The 18,606-nt window shown below is 63.5% G+C and overlaps 1 protein-coding gene across 1 annotated transcript in view; it reads left to right on the top strand.

Moving 5' to 3' along the window:
- The window catches only part of atp2b4 (ATPase plasma membrane Ca2+ transporting 4), a 386,143-nt gene that overhangs the window by 27,870 nt on the left and 339,667 nt on the right, over positions 1-18,606 (top strand). Inside the window, 1 exon segment of the mRNA XM_072489019.1 lies at positions 16,924-16,955. Coding sequence (XP_072345120.1) covers positions 16,924-16,955 — 32 coding nt within the window.

The raw sequence follows: 18,606 nt of genomic DNA, 5'->3' as shown, positions 1-18,606 counted from the left end.
TCAGTTTTACTGACCGGAGTATTCCGGGTCCACAGAACCCGCGCAGGGCAGAAGGGGGTCATTTGGCCCACCGGGTCTGCACTGACGGGGCACCCTACCCCGGTCCATGTCCCCGCCTTCGCCCTTCCCTCTCCCGTAACCTCGCGCACTGATCACGGCCAAACCTGAACCTGCGGGAGACTAATTGAACTGATGGGCTGAATGGCTTCCTCGGTCACCATTATGAATTCTACGCCCCCCCCCCCTCCTTCCCCCCAAGTGGGTGGACCCCGCACCCCCCCCCCACCATTCACCACCCCGCTCTGCCCGCCCGCCCCACATCCCTCCCCCACTCCTCTCTCCTCGCTCGATAACTAATAATGAACTTGAGGCCAAGGTATTTCATTTCCTGTTATTGTAACAGAGCAAGGCTTTTAATGAATTGCAGGGCTCCCCAAGTCCTGCGCTGTTGTCTCTCTCATGCAAAGCAGGGGGAGGGGAGAGAGGGAGGGAAGGGAACGTCGACTGACTCTTTTCCCTGCCTCGGCCGAATGGCATCTCAATGGGAACGAGAGAGAGGGAGGGAGGGTGTGAGTGGGGCAGTGGAGGGGGAGGGGGGGGGGGAAATTTGACAAGGGGGGTAACGTTTCGTTACTTGGGAACCGCCCTCCGCTTGAAAACCCTTCCTATCCCTTGCCCCATCAGCCTGGCTCCTCTCCCCGGGAGACCCCTAACAGGTCTGCCCCCACGGAGCCGTTCACCTCCCCAGGGTGCACCTAGTCGCCCCACGGTCAAAACATGTCATTCTGAAAAGCAGCCACTGCAGCAACCATGGCAGGATAGTTGGGGCAAAGCCAATACCCACGACACCGCGCTCTCAGAACGTCGCACTGTTAGGGGGTCAGTGCTGAGGGAGCGCCGCACTGTCGGAGGGTCAGTGCTGAGGGAGTGCCGCACTGTCGGAGGGTCAGTGCTGAGGGAGCGCCGCACTGTCGGAGGGTCAGTTGCTGAGGGAGCACCGCACTGTCGGAGGGTCAGTGCTGAGGGAGCACCGCACTGTCGGAGGGTCAGTACTGAGGGAGCGCCGCACGGTCGGAGGGTCAGTGCTGAAGGAGCGCCGCACTGTCGGAGGGTCAGTGCTGAGGGAGCACCGCACTGTCGGAGGGTCAGTGCTGAGGGAGCGCCGCACTGTCGGAGGGTCAGTGCTGAGGGAGCACCGCACTGACGGAGGGTCAGTGCTGAGGGAGCGCCGCAGTGTCGGAGGGTCAGTGCTGAGGGAGCGCCGCACTGTTGGAGGGACAGTGCTGAGGGAGGGCCGCACTGTTCGGAGGGTCAGTGCTGAGGGAGCACCGCACTGTCGGAGGGTCAGTGCTGAGGAGCGCCGCACTGTCGGAGGGTCAGTGCTGAGGGAGCACCGCACTGTCGGAGGGTCAGTACTGAGGGAGCGCCGCACTGTCGGAGGGTCAGTGCTGAGGGAGCACCGCACTGTCGGAGGGTAACCCTATGTCGCCAATGACTTTTTCTGAGAGGAGTGCCGCACTGGTTCGGAGGGGTCAGGTGCTGAGGGAGCACTGCACTGTCGGAGGGTCAGTGCTGAGGGAGCGCTGCACTGTCGGAGGGTCAGTGCTGAGGGAGCGCCGCACTGTCGGAGGGGTCAGTGCTGAGGGAGCGCCGCACTGTCGGAGGGTCAGTGCTGGGGGAGTGCCGCACTGTCGGAGGGGTCAGTACTGAGGGAGCGCCGCACTGTCGGAGGATCAGTGCTGGGGAGTGCCACACTGTGGGGAGGGTCAGTGCTGAGGGAGCGCTACACTGTCGGAGGGTCAGTGCTGGGGAGTGCCGCACTGTCGGAGGGTCAGTGCTGGAGGGAGCGCCGCACAGTCGGAGTGTCAGTGCTGAGGGAGCGCCGCACTGCCGGAGGGTCAGTGCTGAGGGAGCGCCGCACTGTCGGAGGGGTCAGTGCTGAGGGAAGCGCCGCACTGTCGGAGGGTCAGTAGTGAGGGGAGCGCCGCACTGTCGGAGGGTCAGTGCTGAGGGAGCGCCGCACAGTCGGAGGGTCAGTGCTGAGGGAGTGCCACACTGTGGGAGGGTCAGTTGAGGGAGCGCTGCACTGTCGGAGGGTCAGTGCTGAGGGGAGCGCCGCACTGTCGGAGGGGTCAGTGCTGAGGGAGCGCCGCAGTCGGAGGGTCAGTGGTGAGGGAGTGCCACACTGTGGGAGGGTCAGTGCTGAGGGGAGCGCCGCACTGTCGGAGGGTCAGTACTGAGGGAGCGCCGCACTGTCGGAGGGTCAGTGCTGGGGAGTGCCACACTGTGGGAGGGTCAGTGCTGAGGGAGCGCTACACTGTCGGAGGGTCAGTGCTGGGGAGTGCCGCACTGTCGGAGGGTCAGTGCTGAGGGAGCGCCGCACAGTCGGAGTGTCAGTGCTGAGGGAGCGCCGCACTGCCGGAGGGTCAGTGCTGAGGGAGCGCCGCACTGTCGGAGGGTCAGTACTTGAGGGAGCGCCGCACTGTCGGAGGGTCAGTAGTGAGGGAGCGCCGCACTGTCGGAAGGGTCAGTGCTGAGGGAGCGCCGCACAGTCGGAGGGTCAGTGCTGAGGGAGTGCCACACTGTGGGAGGGTCAGTGTTGAGGGAGCGCCGCACTGTCGGAGGAGGGTCAGTGCTGAGGGAGCGCCGCACAGTCGGAGTGTCAGTGCTGAGGGAGCGCCGCCACTGCCGGAGGGTTCAGTGCTGAGGGAGAGCGCCCGCACTGTTGGAGTGTCAGTGCTGAGGGGAGCGCCGCACTGTCGGGAGGGTCAGTGCTGAGGGAGGGCCGCACTGTTCGGAAGGGTCAGTGCTGAGGGAGCACTGCACTGTCGGAGGGTCAGTGCTGAGGGGAGCGCCGCACTGTCTGAGGGTCAGTGCTGAGGGAGCGCCGCACAGTCGGAGGGTCAGTGCTGAGGGGAGTGCCACACTGTGGGAGGGTCAGTGCTGAGGGAGCGCCGCACTGTCGGAGGGTCAGTGCTGGGGAGTGCCGCACTGTTCGGAGGGGTCAGTGCTGTGGGAGCACTGCACTGTCGGAGGGTCAGTGCAGAGGGAGCGCCGCACTGTCGGAGGGTCAGGAATGAGGGAGCACCGCACTGTCGGAGGGTCAGTGCTGAGGGAGCACAGCACTGTCGGAGGGTCAGTCCTGAGGGAGCGCCGCGCTGTCGGAGGGGCAGTGCTGAGGGAGCGCCGCACAGTCGGAGGGTTAGTGCTGAGGGAGTGCCACACTGTGGGAGGGTCAGTGCTGAGGGAGCGCCGTACTGTAGGAGGGTCAGTGCTGAGGGAGGGCCGCACTGTCGGAGGGTCAGTGCTGAGGGGAGGGCCGCACTATTCGGAGGGTCAGTGCTGAGGGAGTGCCGCACTGTCGGAGGGTCAGTGCTGAGGGAGTGCCGCACTGTTGGCGGGTCAGTGTTGAGGGGAGCGCCACACTGTGCGAGGGTCAGTGCTGAGGGAGCGCCGCACTGTCGGAGGGTCAGTGCTGAGGGGAGGGCCGCACTGTCGGAGGGTCAGTGCTGAGGGAGCGTCGCACTGTCGGAGGGTCAGTGCTGAGGGAGCGCCGCACAGTCGGAGTGTCAGTGCTGATGGAGCGCCGCACTGTGGGAGGGTCAGTGCTGAGGGAGCGCCGCACTGTCGGAGGGGTCAGTGCTGAGGGAGCGCCCGCACTGTCGGAGAGTCAGTGCTGAGGGAGCGCCGCACTGTCGGAGGGTCTGTGCTGAGGGAGCGCCGCACTGTCGGAGGGTCAGTGCTGAGGGAGCGCCGCAATGGTTGGAGGGTCCAGTGCTGAGGGAGCACCGCACTTTCGGAGGGTCAGTGCTGAGGGAGCGTCGGACTGTCGGAGGGTCAGTGCTTAGGGAGCGCCGCACTGTCGGAGGTGTCAGTGCTGAGGGAATGCCGCACTGTCGGACTGTCAGTGCTGAGTGGGAGCGCCGCACTGTCGGAGCGTCAGTGCTGAGGGAATGCCGCACTGTCGGACTGTCAGTGCTGAGGGAGCGCCACACTGTGGGAGGGGTCAGTGCTGAGGGAGCGCCGCACTGTCGGAGGGTCAGTGCTGGGGAGTGCCGCACTGTCGGAGGGTCAGTGCTGAGGGAGCGCCGCACAGTCGGCGTGTCAGTGCTGAGGGAGCGCCGCACTGCCGGAAGGTCAGTGCTGAGGGAAGTGCCCGCACTGTTGGAGGGTCAGTGCTGAGGGAGCGCCGCACTGTCGGAGGGTCAGTGCTGAGGGAGGGCTGCACTGTTCGGAGAGGGTCAGTGCTGAGGGAGCGCGGGCACTGTCGGAGGGTCAGTGCTGAGGGAGCGCCGCACTGTCGGAGGGTCAGTGCTGAGGGAGCGCCGCACAGTCGGAGGGTCAGTGCTGAGGGGAAGTGCCACACTGTGGGAGGGTCAGTGCTGAGGGAGCGCCGCACTGTCGGAGGGTCAGTGCTGGGGAGTGCCGCACTGTCGGAGGGTCAGTGCTGAGGGAGCGCCGCACTGTCGGAGTGTCAGTGCTGAGGGAGCGCCGCACTGCCGGAGGGTCAGTGCTGAGGGAGCGCCGCTCTGTCGGAGGGTCAGTGCTGAGGGAGCGCCGCACTGTCGGAGGGTCAGTGCTGAGGGAGAGGGCCGCACTGTTCGGAGGGTCAGTGCTGAGGGAGCACTGCACTGTCGAGAGGGTCAGTGGTGAGGGAGCGCCGCACTGTCGGATGGACAGTGCTGAGGAGAGCGGCCGCACAGTCGGAGGGTCAGTGCTGAGGGGAGCGCCACACTGTGGGAGGGTCAGTGCTGAGGGAGCGCCGCACTGTCGGAGGGTCAGTGCTGGGGAGTGCCGCACTGTCGGAGGGTCAGTGCTGAGGGAGCGCCGCACAGTCGGCGTGTCAGTGCTGAGGGAGCGCCGCACTGCCGGAGGGTCAGTGCTGAGGGAGTGCCGCACTGTTGGAGGGTCAGTGCTGAGGGAGCGCCGCACTGTCGGAGGGTCAGTGCTGAGGGAGGGCTGCACTGTTCGGAGGGTCAGTGCTGAGGGAGCGCGTGGCACTGTCGGAGGGGTCAGTGCTGAGGGGAGCGCCGCACTGTCGGAGGGTCAGTGCTGAGGGGAGCGCCGCACATCAGTCGGAAGGGTCAGTGCTGAGGGAGTGCCACACTGTGGGAGGGTCAGTGCTGAGGGAGCGCCGCACTGTCGGAGGGTCAGTGCTGGGGAGTGCCGCACTGTCGGAGGGTCAGTGCTGAGGGAGCGCCGCACTGTCGGAGTGTCAGTGCTGAGGGGAGCGCCGCACTGCCGGAGGGTCAGTGCAGAGGGAGCGCCGCACTGTCGGAGGGGTCAGTGCAGAGGGAGCGCCGCACTGTCGGAGGGTCAGTGCTGAGGGAGGGCCGCACTGTTCGGAGGGTCAGTGCTGAGGGAGCACTGCACTGTCGGAGGGTCAGTGGTGAGGGGAGCGCCGCACTGTCGGAGGGACAGTGCTGAGGGGAGCGCCGCACAGTCGGAGTGGTCAGTGCTGAGGGAGTGCCGCACTGTCGGAGGGTCAGTGCTGAGGGAGTGCCGCACAGTCCGGTCGGGTCAGTGCTGAGGGAGCGCCACACTGTGGGGAGGGTCAGTGCTGAGGGGAGCGCCGCACTGTCGGAGGGGTCAGTGCTGAGGGAGTGCCGCACTGTCGGAGGGTCAGTGCTGAGGGAGGGCCGCACTGTCGGAGGGTCAGTGCTGAGGGAGCGCCGCACTGTCGGAGAGTCAGTGCTGAGGGAGCGCCCGCACTGTCGGCGGGTCAGTGCTGAGGGAGCGCCGCACTGTCGGAGGGTCAGTGCTGAGGGAGCGCCGCACTGTCGGAGGGTCAGTGCTGAGGGAGCGCCGCACTGTAGAAGGGTCAGTGCTGAGGGAGCGCCGCACTGTCGGAGCGTCAGTGCTGAGGGGAGTGCCGCACTGTCGGACTGTCAGTGCTGAGGGGAATGCCGCAATGTCGGAGTGTCAGTGCTGAGGGAGTGACGCACTGTGGGAGGGTCAGTGCTGAGGGAGCGCCGCACTGTCGGAGGGTCAGTGCTGAGGGAGCACCGGACTGTCGGAGGTTCAGTGCTGAGGGAAGTGTCGCATTGTCGGAGGGTCAGTGCTGAGGGAGTGCCGCACTGGCGGAGGGTCAGTGCTGAGGGAGCTCCGAACTGTTGGAGGGTCAGTGCTGAGGGGGGCGCCGCACTGTCGGAGGGTCAGTGCTGAGGGAGCGCCGCACTGTCGGAGGGTCAGTGCTGAGGGGGGCGCCGCACTGTCGGAGGGTCACTGCTGAGCGGAGCGCCGCACTGTCGGAGGTCAGTCCAAACCCCTTCCCATTCACTTCCCACTGTACACAATCCCAATGGTCCCAAACCCCTTCCCATTCACTCCCACTGTAACACAATCCCAATGGACCCAAACCCCCTTCCCATTCACTCCCACTGTACACAATCCCAATGGACCCAAACCCCCTTCCCGTTCACTTCCCACTGTACACAATCCCAATGGACCCAAAACCCTTCCCATTCATTCCCACTGTACACAATCCCAATGGACCCAACCCCTTCCCATTTACTCCCACTGTACACAATCCCAATGGACCCAAACCCCTTCCCGTTCACTCCCACTGTGCACAATCCCAATGGACCCAAACCCCTTCCCGTTCACTCCCACTGTGCACAATCCCAATGGACCCAAACCCCTTCGCATTCACTCCCACTGTACACAATCTCAATGAACTCAAACCCCTTCCCATTCACTCTCACTGTGCACAATCCCAATGGACCCAAACCCCTTCCCGTTCACTCCCTCTGTGCACAATCCCAATGGACCCAAACCCCTTCGCATTCACTCCCACTGTACACAATCCCAATGGACTCAAACCCCTTCCCGTTCACTCCCACTGTGCACTATCCCAATGGACCCAAACCCCTTCCCGTTCACTCCCACTGTGCACAATCCCAATGGACCCCAAACCCCTTCGCATTCACTCCCACTGTACACAATCCCAATGGACTCAAACCCCTTCCCGTTCACTCCCACTGTGCACAATCCCAATGGACTCAAACCCCTTCCCATTCACTCCCACTGTACACAATCCCAATGGACCCAAACCCCTTCCCGTTCACTCCCACTGTGCACAATCCCAATGGACCCAAACCCCTTCGCATTCACTCCCACTGTACACAATCCCAATGGACCCAAACCCCTTCCCGTTCACTCCCACTGTGCACAATCCCAATGGACCCAAACCCCTTCCCGTTCACTCCCACTGTGCACAATCCAATGGACCCAAACCCCTTCGCATTCACTTCCCACTGTACACAATCTCAATGAACTCAAAACCCCTTCCCGTTCACTCCCACTGTGCACAATCCCAATGGACCCAAACCCCTTCGCATTCACTCCCACTGTACACAATCCCAATGGACTCAAACCCCTTCCCGTTCACTCCCACTGTGCACAATCCCAATGGACTCAAACCCCTTCCCATTCACTCCCACTGTACACAATCCCAATGGACCCAAACCCCTTCCCGTTCACTCCCACTGTGCACAATCCCAATGGACCCAAACCCCTTCGCATTCACTCCCACTGTACACAATCCCAATGGACCCAAACCCCTCCTTCACGTTCACTCCACTGTGCACAATCCCAATGGACCCAAACCCCTTCCCGTTCACTCCCACTGTGCACAATCCCAATGGACCCAAACCCCTTCGCATTCACTCCCACTTGTACACAATCTCAATGAACTCAAACCCCTTCCCCATTCACTCTCACTGTGCACAATCCCAATGGACCCAAACCCCTTCCCGTTCACTCCCTCTGTGCACAATCCCAATGGACCCAAACCCCTTCGCATTCACTCCCCACTGTACACAATCCCAATGGACTCAAACCCCTTCCCGTTCACTCCCACTGTGCACTATCCCAATGGACCCAAACCCCTTCCCGTTCACTCCCCACTGTGCACAATCCCAATGGACCCAAACCCCTTCGCATTCACTCCCACTGTACACAATCCCAATGGACTCAAACCCCTTCCCGTTCACTCCCACTGTGCACAATCCCAATGGACTCAAACCCCTTCCCATTCACTCCCACTGTACACAATCCCAATGGACCCCAAACCCCTTCCCGTTCACTCCCACTGTGCACAATCCCAATGGACCCAAACCCCTTCGCATTCACTCCCACTGTGCACAATCCCAATGGACTCAAACCCCTTTCCATTCACTCCCATTGTACACAATCTCAATGGGCCGGGCCTCACCTCCTCACAGATGGAAACACACAGCACTCTTCATGGTTTGAAAGTGGATGGAGCCAGTTTTCATTTGCTTTTCACTCGGCCTGCAATCCAATGTAAGTATTTTCCTACAGATCCAAGTTGAAAAGGTGCCATGGTACACAGAGGCAATGTCAGTCAGCTCACTGTGTCTTTCTCACCGCAATGCACGGTGCTCACAAATAGATGACAGGCTGTCTCTGGATCAATGGCTTATTCTTCAGGCACTTCGACTCCACTCCGCTCCATCATCCCACTTCCCAGCCACTCGCCACTCCATGGCCAACTGGAACCTGTACCTCATTAAAGGGAAAGGCTACCACTGGAACAATCCAGGGATGAGAGCTTTCAGTCAGCTGAAGAGACTGGAGAGGCTGGGCCTGTTCTGACAACAGAGAGACATTGAGCAAAATGGCAGCAAGGATGAGGGCATGTCACCACACTGTCAGTCGTCACTTCAAAGGTGGCTGAAGCGACAGTGCGGCTCCCTCAGCACTGACCCTCCGACAGTGCGGCGCTCCTTCAGCACTGACCCTCTCGACCCTCTCACAGTGCGGTGCTCCCTCAGCACTGACCCTCCCACAGTGCGGCGTTCCCTCAGCACTGACCCTCCCACAGTGCAGCGCTCCCTCAGCACTGACCCTCCGACAGTGCGGCATTCCCTCAGTACTGACCCTCCCACAGTGCGGTGCTCCCCTCAGCACTGACTCTCCGACAGTGCGGCGCTCCCTCAGCACTGACTCTCCGACAGTGCGGCGCTCCCACTCAGCACTGACCTTCCGACAGTGCGGCGCTCCCTCAGCACTGACCCTCTGACAGTGCGGCGCTCCCTCAGCACTGACCCTCTGACAGTGCGGCACTCCCTCAGCACTGACCCTCTGACAGTGCGGCGCTCCCTCAGCACTGACCCTCCGACAGCGCGGCGCTCCCTCAGCACTGACCCTCTGACAGTGCGGCACTCCCTCAGCACTGACCCTCCGACAGTGCGGCACACCCTCAGCACTGACCCTCCCACAGTGTGTCACTCCCTCAGCACTGACCCTCCGACAGTGCGGCACTCCCTCAGCACTGACCCTCCCACAGTGCGTCACACCCTCAGCACTGACCCTCCAACAGCGCGGCGCTCCCTCAGCACTGACCCTCTGACAGTGCGGCACTCCCTCAGCACTGACCCTCCGACAGTGCGGCACTCCCTCAGCACTGACCCTCCCACAGTGCGTCAGTCCCCTCAGCCACTGACCCTCTGACAGTGCGGCGCTCCCTCAGCACTGACCCTCCGACAGTGGCGGCACTCCTTCAGCACTGACCCTCCGACAGTGCGGAGGCTCCCTCAGCACTGACCCTCCGACAGTGCGGCGCTCCCTCAGCACTGACCCTCCGGCAGTGCGGCACTCACTCAGCACTGACCCTCCCACTGTGTGGCACTCCCTCAGCACTGACCCTCCCACAGTGCGTCACTCCCTCAGCACTGACCCTCCGACAGTGCGGCGTTCCCCTCAGCACTGACCATCCCACAGTGTGGCACTCCCTCAGCACTGACCCTCCCACAGTGCGGGCGCTCCCTCAGCACTGACCCTCTGACAGTGCGGCGCTCCCTCAGCACTGACCCTCCGACAGTGCGGCGCTCCCTCAGCACTGACTCTCCGACAGTGCGGCGCTCCCTCAGTACTGACTCTCCGACAGTGCGGCGCTCCCTCAGTACTGACCCTCCGACAGTGCGGCACTCCCTCAGCACTAACCCTCCGACAGTGCGGCGCTACCTCAGCACTGACCCTCCCACAGTGCGGCACTCCCTCAGCACTGACGCTCCGACAGTGCGGCGCTCCCTCAGCACTGACCCTCCGGCAGTGCGGCACTCCCTCAGCACTGACCCTCCCACAGTGTGGCACTCCCTCAGCACTGACCCTCCCACAGTGCGTCACTCCCTCAGCACTGACCCTCCGACAGCGCGGCGCTCCCTCAGCACTGACCCTCTGACAGTGCGGGCGCTCCCTCAGCACTGATCCTCCGACAGTGCAGCACTCCCTCAGCACTGACCCTCTGACAGTGCGGCGCTCCCTCAGCACTGACCCTCTGACAGTGGGCGCTCCCTCAGCACTGACCCTCTGACAGTGCGGCGCTCCCTCAGCACTGACCCTCTGACAGTGCGGCGCTCCCTCAGCACTGACCTTCCGACAGTGCAGCACTCCCTCAGTACGGACCCTCCGACAGTGCGGCGGCTCCCTAAGTACTGACCCTCCGACAGTGCTCTTCGCTCCCACAGCACTGACCCTCCAACAGTGCGGTGCTCCCTCTGCACTGGCCATCCAACAAGGCCGTGCTCCCACAGCACTGGCCATCCGACAGTGCGGTGCTCCCTCAGCACTGACCCTCCGACAGTGCAGCGCTTCGCACAGCACTGTCCCTCCGACAGTTGGCGCTCCCTCATCACTGGCCCTCCGGACAGTTGGCGCTCCCTCAGCACTGACCCTCCGACAGTTGGCGCTCCCTCAGCACTGACCCTCCGACAGTGACGGCGCTCCCTCAGCACTGACCCTCCCACAGTGCGGCTCTCCCTCAGCACTGACCCTCCCACAGTGCGGCACTCCCTCAGCACTGACCCTCCGACAGTGCAGCACTCCTCAGTACTGACCCTCCGACAGTGCAGCACTCCCTCAGTACTGACCCTCCGACAGCGCGGCACACCCTCAGCACTGACCCTCCCACAGTGTGTCACTCCCTCAGCACTGACCCTCCTACAGTGCGTCACTACCTCAGCACTGACCCTCCAACAGCGCGGCGCTCCCTCAGCACTGACCCTCTGACAGTGCGGCACTCCCTCAGCACTGACCGTCCGACAGTGCCGCACTCCCTCAGCACTGACCCCTCCTCCAGTGCGTCACTCCCTAAGCACTGACCCTCTGAGAGTGCGTCACTCCCTCAGCACTGACCCTCTGACAGTGCGGCGCTCCCTCAGCACTGACCCTCCGACAGTGCGACGCTCCCTCAGCACTAACCCTCCGACAGTGCGGAGCTCCCTCAGCACTGACCCTCCGACAGTGCGGCGCTCCCTCAGCACTGACCCTCCGGCAGTGCGGCACTCCCTCAGCACTGACCCTCCCACAGTGTGGCACTCCCTCAGCACTGACCCTCCCACAGTGCGTCACTCCCTCAGCACTGACCCTCCGACAGCGCGGCGCTCCCTCAGCACTGACCCTCTGACAGTGCGGCGCTCCCTCAGCACTGACCTTCCGACAGTGCAGCACTCCCTCAGTACTGACTCTCCGACTGTGCGGCGCTCCCTCAGTACTGACCCTCCGACAGTGGCGGCGCTCCCTCAGCACTGACCCTCTGTCAGTGCGGCACTCCCTCAGCACTGACCCTCCCACAGTGTGGCACTCCCTCAGCACTGACCCTCCGACAGTGCGACGCTCCCTCAGCACTGACCCTCCGACAGTGCGGCGCTCCCTCAGCACTGACCCTCTGTCAGTGCGGGCACTCCCTCAGCACTGACCCTCCCACAGTGTGGCACTCCCTCAGCACCGACCCTCCCACAGTGCGTCACTCCCTCAGCACTGACCCTCCGACAGCGCGGCGCTCCCTCAGCACTGACCCTCTGACAGTGCGGCGCTCCATCAGCACTGACCCTCCGACAGTGCGGCGCTCCCTCAGCACTGACCTTGCGACAGTGCAGCACTCCCTCAGTACTGACCCTCCGACAGTGCGGCGCTCCCTCAGTACTGACCCTCCCGACAGTGCGGCACTCCCTCAGCACTGACCCTCCGACAGTGCGGCGCTACCTCAGCACTGACCCTCCCACAGTGCGGCACTCCCTCAGTACTGACCCTCCGACAAGGCCGTGCTCCCTCTGCACTGACCCTCCGACAAGGCCGTGCTCCCACAGCACTGGCCCTCCGACAGTGCGGCGCTCCCTCAGCACTGTCCCTCCGACAGTGCGGCGCTCACTCAATACTGACCCTCCGACAGTGCGGCACTCCCTCAGCACTGACCCTCTGTCAGTGCGGCACTCCCTCAGCACTGACCCTCAGACAGTGTGGCGCTCCCTCAGCACTGACCCTCCGACAGTGCGGCGCTCCCTCAGCACTGACCCTCCGACAGTGCGGCGCTCCCTCAGCACTGACCCTCCGACAGTGCGGCACTCCCTCAGCACTGTCCCTCCGACAGTGCGGCGCTCACTCAGTACTGACCGTCTGACAGTGCGGCACTCCCTCAGCACTGGCCCTCCGACAGAGCGGCACTCCCTCAGCACTGTCCCTCTGACAGTGCGGCGCTCACTCAATTCTGACCGTCCGACACTGCGGCACTCCCTCAGCACTGACCCTCCGACAGTGCGGTGCTCCCTCAGCACTGACCCTCCGACAGTGCGGCGCTCACTCAGCACTGACCCTCCGACAGTGCGGCGCTCCCTCAGCACTGACCCTCCGACAGTGCGGCGCTCCCTCAGCACTGACCCTCTGACAGTGCGGCACTCCCTCAGCACTGGCCCTCCGACAGTGCGGCACACCCTCAGCACTGACCCTCCCACAGTGTGTCACTCCCTCAGCACTGACCCTCCGACAGTGCGGCACTCCCTCAGCACTGACCCTCCCACAGTGCGTCACACCCTCAGCACTGACCCTCCAACAGCGCGGCGCTCCCTCAGCACTGACCCTCTGACAGTGCGGCACTCCCTCAGCACTGACCCTCCGACAGTGCGGCACTCCCTCAGCACTGACCCTCCCACAGTGCGTCAGTCCCTCAGCACTGACCCTCTGACAGTGCGGCGCTCCCTCAGCACTGACCCTCCGACAGTGCGGCACTCCTTCAGCACTGACCCTCCGACAGTGCGGAGCTCCCTCAGCACTGACCCTCCGGCAGTGCGGCACTCACTCAGCACTGACCCTCCCACAGTGTGGCACTCCCTCAGCACTGACCCTCCCACAGTGCGTCACTCCCCTCAGCACTGACCCTCCGACAGTGCGGCGTTCCCTCAGCACTGACCATCCCACAGTGTGGCACTCCCTCAGCACTGACCCTCCCACAGTGCGGCGCTCCCTCAGCACTGACCCTCTGACAGTGCGGCGCTCCCTCAGCACTGACCCTCCGACAGTGCGGCGCTCCCTCAGCACTGACCCTCCGACAGTGCGGCGCTCCCTCAGTACTGACTCTCCGACAGTGCGGCGCTCCCTCAGTACTGACCCTCCGACAGTGCGGCACTCCCTCAGCACTAACCCTCCGACAGTGCGGCGCTACCTCAGCACTGACCCTCCCACAGTGCGGCACTCCCTCAGCACTGACGCTCCGACAGTGCTCCCTCAGCACTGACCCTCCGGCAGTGCGGCTCTCCCTCAGCACTGACCCTCCGACAGTGCGGCGCTCCCTCAGTACTGACCCTCCGACAGTGCGGCACTCCCTCAGCACTAACCCTCCGACAGTGCGGCGCTACCTCAGCACTGACCCTCCCACAGTGCGGCACTCCCTCAGCACTGACGCTCCGACAGTGCGGCGCTCCCTCAGCACTGACCCTCCGGCAGTGCGGCACTCCCTCAGCACTGACCTTCCCACAGTGTGGCACTCCCTCAGCACTGACCCTCCCACAGTGCGTCACTCCCTCAGCACTGACCCTCCGACAGCGCGGCGCTCCCTCAGCACTGACCCTCTGACAGTGCGGCGCTCCCTCAGCACTGATCCTCCGACAGTGCAGCACTCCCTCAGCACTGACCCTCTGACAGTGCGGCGCTCCCTCAGCACTGACCCTCTGACAGTGCGGCGCTCCCTCAGCACTGACCCTCTGACAGTGCGGCGCTCCCTCAGCACTGACCCTCTGACAGTGCGGCGCTCCCTCAGCACTGACCTTCCGACAGTGCAGCACTCCCTCAGTACTGACCCTCCGACAGTGCGGCGCTCCCTAAGTACTGACCCTCCGACAGTGCTTCGCTCCCACAGCACTGACCCTCCAACAGTGCGGTGCTCCCTCTGCACTGGCCATCCAACAAGGCCGTGCTCCCACAGCACTGGCCATCCGACAGTGCGGTGCTCCCTCAGCACTGACCCTCCGACAGTGCAGCGCTCGCACAGCACTGTCCCTCCGACAGTTGGCGCTCCCTCATCACTGGCCCTCCGACAGTTGGCGCTCCCTCAGCACTGACCCTCCGACAGTTGCCGCTCCCTCAGCACTGACCCTCCGACAGTGCGGCGCTCCCTCAGTACTGACCCTCCGACAGTGCGGCGCTCCCTCAGCACTGACCCTCCGACAGTGCGGCTCTCCCTCAGCACTGACCCTCCCACAGTGCGGCACTCCCTCAGCACTGACCCTCCGACAGTGCAGCACTCCCTCAGTACTGACCCTCCGACAGTGCAGCACTCCCTCAGTACTGACCCTCCGACAGCACGGCACACCCTCAGCACTGACCCTCCCACAGTGTGTCACTCCCTCAGCACTGACCCTCCTACAGTGCGTCACTACCTCAGCACTGACCCTCCAACAGCGCGGCGCTCCCTCAGCACTGACCCTCTGACAGTGCGGCACTCCCTCAGCACTGACCGTCCGACAGTGCCGCACTCCCTCAGCACTGACCCTCCTACAGTGCGTCACTCCCTAAGCACTGACCCTCTGAGAGTGCGTCACTCCCTCAGCACTGACCCCTCTGACAGTGCGGCGCTCCCTCAGCACTGACCCTCCGACAGTGCGACGCTCCCTCAGCACTAACCCTCCGACAGTGCGGTGCTCCCTCAGCACTGACCCTCCGACAGTGCGGCGCTCCCTCAGCACTGACCCTCCGGCAGTGCGGCACTCCCTCAGCACTGACCCTCCCACAGTGTGGCACTCCCTCAGCACTGACCCTCCCACAGTGCGTCACTCCCTCAGCACTGACCCTCCGACAGCGCGGCGCTCCCTCAGCACTGACCCTCTGACAGTGCGGCGCTCCCTCAGCACTGACCTTCCGACAGTGCAGCACTCCCTCAGTACTGACTCTCCGACTGTGCGGCGCTCCCTCAGTACTGACCCTCCGACAGTGCGGCGCTCCCTCAGCACTGACCCTCTGTCAGTGCGGCACTCCCTCAGCACTGACCCTCCCACAGTGTGGCACTCCCTCAGCACTGACCCTCCGACAGTGCGACGCTCCCTCAGCACTGACCCTCCGACAGTGCGGCGCTCCCTCAGCACTGACCCTCTGTCAGTGCGGCACTCCCTCAGCACTGACCCTCCCACAGTGTGGCACTCCCTCAGCACTGACCCTCCCACAGTGCGTCACTCCCTCAGCACTGACCCACCGACAGCGCGGCGCTCCCTCAGCACTGACCCTCTGACAGTGCGGCGCTCCATCAGCACTGACCCTCCGACAGTGCGGCGCTCCCTCAGCACTGACCTTGCGACAGTGCAGCACTCCCTCAGTACTGAACCTCCGACAGTGCGGCGCTCCCTCAGTACTGACCCTCCGACAGTGCGGCACTCCCTCAGCACTGACCCTCCGACAGTGCGGCGCTACCTCAGCACTGACCCTCCCACAGTGCGGCACTCCCTCAGTACTGACCCTCCGACTGTGCGGTGCTCCCTCTGCACTGACCCTCCGACAAGGCCGTGCTCCCACAGCACTGGCCCTCCGACAGTGCGGCGCTCCCTCAGCACTGTCCCTCCGACAGTGCGGCGCTCACTCAATACTGACCCTCCGACAGTGCGACACTCCCTCAGCACTGACCCTCTGTCAGTGCGGCACTCCCTCAGCACTGACCCTCAGACAGTGTGGCGCTCCCTCAGCACTGACCCTCCGAAAGTGCGGCGCTCCCTCAGCACTGACCCTCCGACAGTGCGGCGCTCCCTCAGCACTGACCCTCCGACAGTGCGGCACTCCCTCAGCACTGTCCCTCCGACAGTGCGGCGCTCACTCAGTACTGACCGTCTGACAGTGCGGCACTCCCTCAGCACTGGCCCTCCGACAGTGCGGCACTCCCTCAGCACTGTCCCTCTGACAGTGCGGCGCTCACTCAATTCTGACCGTCCGACACTGCGGCACTCCCTCAGCACTGACCCTCCGACAGTGCGGTGCTCCCTCAGCACTGACCCTCCGACAGTGCGGCGCTCACTCAGCACTGACCCTCCGACAGTGCGGCGCTCCCTCAGCACTGACCCTCCGACAGTGCGGCGCTCCCTCAGCACTGACCCTCTGACAGTGCGGCGCTCCCTCAGCACTGACCCTCCGACAGTGAGGCGCTCCCTCAGCACTGACCCTCCGACGGTGCGGCGCTCCCTCAGCACTGACCCTCCGACAGTGCGGCGCTCCCTCAATACTGACCCTTGGCGGTGGGTGCTCCCCGTGGCGTCTGCTGCCCTCGTCCTTCTCGGGGGTAGAGGTGGTGGGTTTGGGCCGTGCTTGTCTAAGGAGCCTTGGCGAGTGGCCGCCGTGCATCTTGTAGACGGTGCACACGGCTGCCGCTGTGCGTCGGGGGGTGGGGGGAGCGGGTGTTGAAGGTGGGGGTTAGCGTGTCGATCGAGCGGGGGGGCTGCTTTGTCCTGGATGGTGTCGAGCTTCTCGAGTGTTGTTGGAGCCGCGCTCATCCAGGCGAGTGGGAGAGTCCATCACACTCCTGACTTGTGTCCTTGTAGATGGTGGACAGGCTTTGGGGGGGTCAGGAGGTGGGTTACTCTCCGCAGGATTCCCAGCCTCTGACCTGCTCCGGTAGCCACAGTATTTATACGGCTGGGTCCAGTTCAGTTTCTGATCAATGGTAACCCCCAGGATGTTGAGTGTGGGGGATTCAGCGATGGGAATGTCAGTGAATGTCAAGGGGCGGTGGTTAGATCCTCTCTTGTAGGAGACGGTCATTGCCTGGCAGGTCCCAGGATTAGGGAGGGGAGCATTTTTAGGGACAAGATTCCATTGAGAAGCTGGTGTTGTTTCTACTCGGAGCGAAAGGGCATTGAGGGGAGAGTGGGTAGAGGGCGGACAAGGTTATGTGTGTATCGGAAACATGGACAATGTACAGCAGACACCTCAAATCCTGGGAGAGATGTCACTCCGGAAAACCCTGCAAATCCACTGGCAGGGTGGGCCTACCAACGTGAGCGTCCTCTCCCAGGCCAATATCCCCAGTCTCAAGGGACTGGTCACGCTCGACCAGCTGCGATGGGTGGGCACATTGCCCGCATGCCCGTCAAACGATTCTGGAAAGAAGAGCTCTCCTCCGAGCTCCGCAATGGCAAGCGATCAGGAGGGGGGGGCAGAGGAAACGCCACAGGAACGCTCTGCAATCCTCCCTAAATAAATGCAACATCACCACCGACATCTACTGCCTTCGAACGCACAAACTGATCACCCTCGATCCTGGGAGACTGCCCAAGAGGAAGAAGGGACAAGATTCGGTCAGGCTTCGATGAGATTAGAAAAGCAGGATCCGCAGGCCAGCTGGTACAGCCTCGATGGGGCGAATGGTCCTTGTCGCCGTGGCTCCGCGGTGCGGAACGCGGGGCCGCCGCAGAGTCCAACGGCCTCGCCGGGGCGGCCGAGGTTGGCGGGTACATCTCTCGGAACGCTGCGTCCCTCCGCTGTCCAGCCAAGCCTCGCGCGCCGCCAATCCTCCTCGCCACCACTCGCTGACCAACGAGCTCTCCGATGCTCAGAGCCGTGCCTCGCCCCCCCCCCCCCACCCCCCCCCTGCACAATCGGCAGCTGCCCACAGACTGACCCCTCCCGCCCACCCCACCCCCCCCCCCTCCCCCCCACCCCCCACAACAGAAGAAATTCCTCCTCAATCCTCAATGGGAGAACCTCTCTCATTCTCAAACTGGGCCCCAATTCAAGTCTCCCCCCCCCCCCTCCCCCCACACGAGCGGGGAAACATCCTCTCAGCATCCACCTTGTCAAACCCCCCCCCCTCAGACTCCGACATGTTTCACATCACCTCTCGTGCGTCTAAGCTCCAATGGGTACCGGACCCCGCCCTGCTCGACCCTTTCCTCATCGGACACGCCCCCTCCGTCCCGGGAATCGGCCTAGTTAGACTCCCAATGGGGGTCAGGCTCAATGTTTTGTTTACTCCGTTGATGGGGTGAGGGGGGAGCGCAATGGCTGGCGATCATTGCCAATCCCTAATTGCCCCTACGGACAGACCAGTGGGGCTGGTTTAGCTCACTGGGCTAAATCGCTGGCTTTGAAAGCGGACCGAGGCAGGCCGGCAGCGGAAGAGCGAGAGGGAGGGTTAAGCAAGCTCTCTCTCTCCCCCCCCGCCCCCCCTCCCCCCTCCACCGCTCCCAGTCTCCGGCACTCCAGGCATCTTTTCTCCTGGCACTGGGACAAGGCTTTGGCGAAAACATGTTATAAAACATCCAGCAAAAGTGGTACGAGGAGGAAATTAAATCTCCTGAGGGGGGGGGGATGGGGAGAGAGCTGGAGGTGGGA

This window comes from Scyliorhinus torazame, chromosome 22 (assembly GCF_047496885.1).
Source record: "Scyliorhinus torazame isolate Kashiwa2021f chromosome 22, sScyTor2.1, whole genome shotgun sequence".
Taxonomy (NCBI): domain Eukaryota; kingdom Metazoa; phylum Chordata; class Chondrichthyes; order Carcharhiniformes; family Scyliorhinidae; genus Scyliorhinus; species Scyliorhinus torazame.
The sequence above is the reverse complement of the archived record's forward strand: the minus strand, read 5'-3'. Positions and strand labels throughout refer to the sequence as shown.